At 38.2% G+C, this 6,710-nt stretch overlaps 1 protein-coding gene across 5 annotated transcripts in view; it reads left to right on the plus strand.

The window, feature by feature from the left end:
* LOC106529966 (solute carrier family 41 member 3) overlaps positions 1 to 6,710 on the plus strand; it is a 32,005-nt gene that overhangs the window by 10,407 nt on the left and 14,888 nt on the right. For 4 of the 5 annotated variants that reach the window (XM_014025507.1, XM_014025508.1, XM_014025506.1 and 1 more), the window contains exon 3: positions 5,869 to 5,976. In XM_014025507.1, the coding sequence (XP_013880961.1) occupies positions 5,869 to 5,976 (108 nt within the window). Of the gene's footprint in view, positions 1 to 3,241; positions 3,478 to 5,868; positions 5,977 to 6,710 lie in introns of those variants that run through there. The other variant, XM_014025509.1, reaches the window with a different exon arrangement.

The raw sequence follows: 6,710 nt of genomic DNA on the forward strand, positions 1-6,710 counted from the left end.
GAATCGTGTAGAGGGGAGGGGGGCTTGTCGTGTCTTCATCCAGTGCCAGACGTCTTTATCATTTGGCCTGCAGCCAGCCGAGCTGAAAGAAACTCCGACACGCTGCTGTCTGCTTTATAAAATACTGTATCCTCTGTTTTTACCTTCACTGCCCAACATCAGTATGACTCACTCACTCTGCTATATGCTGCTTATCAGTTTTTTTTCCTCTTCATTCTCCGGTTTGCAGTATTTGTTGCACTTCTTTGCAAATGCATGATGATTAGCAATGAGTTTGGCTGAGGTTGGTCTCGGTGTAGGGGACACAAAAGGACATGTGCCAGTCTAAATGGAAGAGAGATAAAGGCAAAAAGCCACTCAGTCACCATTAGAATTGTCACTGCAGCCACAGGAATCATGCTTATCTTGCCTACAGAGCCACCTCCTATTGTCATACCTGTAACCTTCATTTTACGTAAGACGACTGCATTTTTAGTTTTAAGGCCCAGGGGGGTTATTTTTTTAATCTAATTGCTACTCTTATTTGAACCATGCCATCGAATCAGATGCATTACTGTTGGAAAGATACCTGTTTTTATAATGGAGCAAAACTTTGTTCATACTTTGTAGTGTTACATGTGAAAATTTGTCTTGAAAATGTCAGACAGTTCTGACCAAAGTATTCAGGGCTCATTCCTTGTAGTAATGTTAGATTTAATTGCTGTACTATCTAGGGCTGCACAATAGTAGGAAAACCTGCGATGTGCGATAATGGTACATAATTATGTAGTGTTGATGTCTTTCTGCTCTGGGTTCAGAGCAAAAAATACGAGAAAAAAACAACAACAACTAATCATTTCCATTCCAGCATGATTTTTTTTAAATATGAAGAGATCCATCCAATAGACCAAATACATGAAGGGCTCCATTTGATTGGTGAAATACTTCAAACTTCTGTCTTAGTGACAAAATGCATAAATGCAAACTTTTGAGCCAACCATTTATTGCAGTTTATGCAGTTTTTTATGATAAAATAGAATAAAAATAGCCTTTATTATTCCGCCAAGGGGAAATTCAGGTGTCACAGCAGCATCAGTACAGAGGTTCACACACTAGAAAATGCACAAAAAATGAAATTACCACTAACTATCAATGATACTACTAGTAAAACAATATAATATAAAAGATTGTGCAAGATTAAAAAGATATGTTTTGTTTTAGAGACTGTAGTTACCTATCAGAATTTGACATTAGGAATTAGAATTTGCCTATTTTCAGGGCAAAAATAATCACAACATACTATTAACTGTAAGGTATGACAGTGCAGACAAGAGACACAGATGTGCAATTACAGCAGAAATGTTATTTTAAAGTTTAAAATTAATAATAACAGAGCAACTGATTGCTTAGATTGGTAATATAAATGAGTAGTAGTGCAAATGATTGTTCAGATTAGTGATGACAATGAATAGTAACAGTACAAATGATTGTGCAGGCAGCAACAGGTGTGTAAACACTGATTTTTGGGGGCGTGGTGCTGATTATAGAGTGTGACAGCTGCTGGGAGGAAGGATCTGCGATAACGCTCCTTAACGTTATCGCGATGACGATACATTTTCGTTATATTGTGCAGCCCTAATACTATCCCTCTTAAGTCATCCTGCATATGTTTTAAACATAGATGAATTACAGTGTATTCATGTTAACTAAGACTGAAAGAAAAATCTTTAACTTTGGTTCAAACCCATTAAGCGAGATTTCAGTTACTGTGTTGATTTGCCAAACTTTCTTTGTTATTGTCTCAAAGGTACTGCTTTGACGGATCGTTATTGATTCAAATCAATATTTTAGCATTTCTATGACTTGAAATGTCCTTGCAAGATCAGTTCTAGTTCTGCTGAGTCAATAAAATGAGGTCAGTATTTTATTGTACAATGAGCCTGCTTGTTTGCTTTTCTGGTGTCCCATGAAATGAGATAAATTACAAGAATGTGTACGCAGGTGGGCAAGAGGTATAGATGGAAGGGAACGATGAAGAGAAGGAACGAGTCACGATACGGAGAAAGAGATTAGAAAAAGATGGATGAGAGAGAGACCTTGTGACGTAGGAGAGAGGGGGATGTCACATGGTGAGAGAGAGAGAGAGAGAGAAAGAGAGAGAGTCTGCAAAATATAGCATGAAGGACATTGTGGATGGGAAGCCAGTCATTTCCCTGGAGTTTGCACGGTGCAGACAGTCCTGCCTCTTTTCCTGCTACGTCAGAACTGAACTGAGCTGAGCTGAGTTGATAGAGCAGGACTACCCTGATACTGACAGGAGGAAAGAAACCCTTGAGGCTCCCTGAAGACGGCTGCTGCATCTTCTCAGTGAATCTCTGGCTCTTTTTGTTTTGCTTTTTTTTTTCACCCTGATTGTCTGATTGCCAAAGAAGATAGTAAACTGGGATGGTAAAGACAAGAGAGCTTTCGACATATCAACTTTCAAGACCTTTTGGACTTTTCTTCATTTTTTTTGAGTTGTCACATCAGGAAACAGCTGCACTCTCAAGCTGGAGTGTCTTTCAGACTGGATGAGATGGATTTAGGACTGCATCCAATATGTTCTTGTCTCAACTGAAAGGACTGAAAAACTGATTCAGGAGAAACAAGAACTCCATTGGACCTCCCAGACACGTGGATCTTCTTAGCAATCAGCTTTTGAAGTAATTTAGCATGTGCCTTCTTGAGGAAAGACTGGGACACTGACTGCAGATGTTTAAAAACCTACACTTGTTAAATGTCGTGACCTATAAATGAGAAATTGTGTTAATGAATGTGTTTCCCAGCAGAGCTGACAAACACATACCTCATCATTGCTGACTCACTACAGAGCCAAGAATGTCTAAATTACCTGCTCTAAATTTAGGTTTAAAGTGTTTTATCTTTTATTCTGCCTGTGGAAAACGATTATTAATAGAGAGAAATGGAAATGTGACAAATGTCAGATTGTTAATTCCTATTTTATTTCTCTCTTTCTTGGAAACTATTAAGAGTGGAACAACCTTGAATCCAAATATGTTCCCATCAAGTTAATCAGTAGTGACCTTAGTGGCTGCTTGAAACAATTGTCTTTGGCCTGCTTTACATCAAGGACAACACTAACTGAATCTTCTTCACCGTTCACCCTGCTTACATCTTTAGATTGGTGAAACAAGACAAGTTTATTTAGACTCACAAGAAGTCAACAGTCCGCTGGTGTTTTGGCTGGATCTCTGCTTACAATGGGAAACCTGTTGAAGCTCTCGCAGTGACCTCCCCTTCAACATGGTAGTGACTCGCCTAGAGTTGGAGCTGCGCTACCAGGGCAAGAAGCTGCGTGGTGTGACGTGGAAGCTGACTCGTTCAGAACATGGTTTCCTACCAGAGAGCTCTTGGCTCATTGCGGCACAGATCATAATACCATTCCTGATATCAGGACTTGGACTGGTCTTCGCTGGGATCGTAATGGATCTTATGCAGGTATGCAAAATAAAGAAAAATGATTATATTATTTTAGAAGGGTTGATACATGAGTAAAGGAGGTGTTTTGATACCATCTTCAGCGCAGAGGCCCAACCTACTCTATGGGTTTGAATAGAGGGCAACTAGACATTCTGTCATACTTCTTGTATGGATAACATAACCAATAGACTTCTTCAGTTTTGAACTGTTGAAATGTCTTCAAGAAACCAGTTCAGTTCTTCTTTTTGAAGAAATTTGGACTTTTCTAACCTTGACCATATGGTGGTCAGGTTTAAATGTTTATGTTACTCTGTTTATTCTGAAATTTTGTGAGGTGCACTAACCCCCCCCCCCCCCCCCCCCCAGTCTCTTTGTTTCAAGCAATGTAAGGAATGTATTTTATTGTCTGAAAAGAACATCAATTTTGGGTTCATTTTCAAAATCTAGGTTCAACTAAGGCCGGCGTCACACTACAAGATAATCATGCCGATTTTTGCCCTTCCGACAATCTTAAGGAAGTCCAGATTATCGTGATGGCTCTAAACATAATCATAGAAGATATTCCTGCTGTGGGTGGTGAGTTAAGAGTGATCTAGTCAGCTCGGAAGGACGTTGGGACCCCTCCGACCTCAAATCGGGGATATTCAACATGTTTGATTTTTTTGGCCCGATATCACAGTGGGTGTAGTGTTCAACCGAGCTCTGAGACGTGTAGCCAATCAGAAAGAGAGGTGGCGTAAACACGGAGGGGATTCCAAAATACAGGAGACAAAAAAACTGTCTTGACTCACCAGAAAGTCTGCTGGATGTTAAAAGTCCTATGGAATTGTTTTTCCTCTGGAAAAAATAGTCCACAAATGATCAACATTGTTTCTTCCTTGTTGCAAATGTTTATTTACTCTGAACTCACGTCTCTCTGGAGGTCACGTGAGATTTTTCCTCTGACATCTGAATTCTCATGAGATTTCAAGAAGTCTCACGTGATTTAATATCTGACATCTGAATGTTCATGAATGAAATATCTTTTCGTGTGTGATGTGTTGTCTCTTGAAGTGTGGCTGTACACCACACACTGTAGGACCAAACCTGGTAGATCCATGATTTTTTATCCTCACACGTGGGCTCTATCAGTCTTTGAAAATTGGCCGACTGTTTTAAAATCTTGTTGTGTGGTCTAAATTGCATAGACGTCATAATTTGCAAATAATAATAATAATCATTGGTACACTTACAGAACTGAACACATTTAAAAGTCAGGTTAGAAAACTGTTTTTGTGGCAAACAAGAAATTGAACTTGACTTTGATCTTTTGGATGAAATCTGGACTTGACACCACTGGTTCCCACTTGCTTCTCCAAAGGCACAACTATGCAGTCCACTATTTGGTTCACACTGAACCTGATATTAAGAAAAATGTAATCCTTGTCTCTTTTAAAGATTTTAAATTAAAACCAGGTCAGCTTCTGACACATCTAACTCTGTTTTTAGCAGAATTGGGCCATATCCCAAGATAGTCACACTGTATGACAGCCATCAACCTAAACTGAATGTGTATAAATACACAGACATTTTTTTTCTTTCAGCTGCTTGAACAGGATGTGAGGAAACCGTGAGGTTTTTGCACAATGTTAATAATAAAAATAATGTCATGGTAATATTACTCAAGTCAAATAAAACAGCTAAGCACTTTGTTAGATTATGTCATCAATGTAGAAACTCAGAACAGATGTTTTAGTTTCACTTTGGTTCACTTGTTTTCATTCCTTGTAAATAAACAACCAAGAAGCACGTTGAAGCAGCTGAACATGCTGGTTTTGTTTTTATGTTAGGGCAGCCACAACTGTTGCAGATCATCTGAAGTTCATGCAAGGACATGTTCTCAGAAGTAACAGCAGAATCTGCTGATGTGCAGGTTTTCTGCAGAAATTAGTTCATTTTCTTTCAGGAACAAATAAAATCATGTGTTATACTTTATTTTAAATTCAAGCATCTCTTTGTTGATCTTAGACTATGATTTCACAGCCTATATATCAGTTTTTTACTTTTCCTGCTTTGCCTTTTACATCACAGTCTGATTTTTTTTATGAACATTAAAGATTTAAACCATCTTGGACCTGGCAGAAGGAGCTTCAGCCAGAAAGCAGCAGGCTGACTGAATTATAATACTCCCTATAAACCCCCTGAACCTAAGCACTACTGTGATTGCTGAAAAGTAGCAAGCAGGCTACTGGGTTAGTTTAAGTAACTATCTTACTTTAGTGCATAAAAGGGAAACAAGTTCAAAGTGTTCCTGGTGACACCGAAGAGCTTTTTCAGAGCATTAATGTGCTGATTTTAAATCTCAAGACAATTTTCTTTCTGCTCTTCTGTTCTGTAACTGATTTATGTTTAATGTCTCGTATTTTCCAGCACTGGGAGGTGTTTAAGGTGATAACAGAGGTTTTTATTCTGGTTCCTGCTCTGGTCGGACTCAAAGGAAACCTGGAGATGACCCTGGCTGCTCGGCTCTCTACTGCTGTAAGAAGATATTTTTATTCATAATGTGGAGAGGCATCTAAAATAATTAGTTTAACTTCCTCTTATTACCACCTATTTATTGCACATGCTCACACACCGAGGCTACACCRCTCAGAGAGGGGCTTTATGATTTATTATCGAAAATCAAATTAGAAATRAACTTGTTACATCAAATCTATATCTATATTTTGTACTTGGCCTCTTCTAAAATATGCAGATCTGATGTGAATGTGTTATTATCCTGAAGTGATGCTCTGTGTTGAAGACTCAGTGGATCTGGGTTCGACTACTCCACCTAGGCTGCCTTGTCGAGCACAGATCCACTGAGAAACTTGCTGTTTCAGCAACATTTAATTTAAAAACCATACTTTTGAGGTTAAATAAATTTTCATAATTAATTTCAGTAAATTACAAGTTAAGCAGGGCGTGGAAGTTTCTCTTTTTTGTATGAAAAAATATCRAACTGTGAGACTCAAGTATCAAACCAAACTGAATCGTGATTTGTCTGTATCGTTACACCCCTAACACTTGAGTAAAAGTACAAGTATCTTGCTATAAAATTACCGTACTTTAGTAAAAGTTAGTCTCCTCTAAGAATATTACGTGAATAAAAGTCTTAAAGTATCTAATATTTTTTGTAATTAAGTATCAAAAGTAAATTTCGGACATAAAATGTACTTATGTATTGAAAGTAAAAGTATTGAGTAAAAGTGAGCGGTTAGATTGTTCTACAT

This window comes from Austrofundulus limnaeus, unplaced genomic scaffold (assembly GCF_001266775.1).
Source record: "Austrofundulus limnaeus strain Quisiro unplaced genomic scaffold, Austrofundulus_limnaeus-1.0 Scaffold481, whole genome shotgun sequence".
Taxonomy (NCBI): Eukaryota; Metazoa; Chordata; class Actinopteri; order Cyprinodontiformes; family Rivulidae; genus Austrofundulus; species Austrofundulus limnaeus.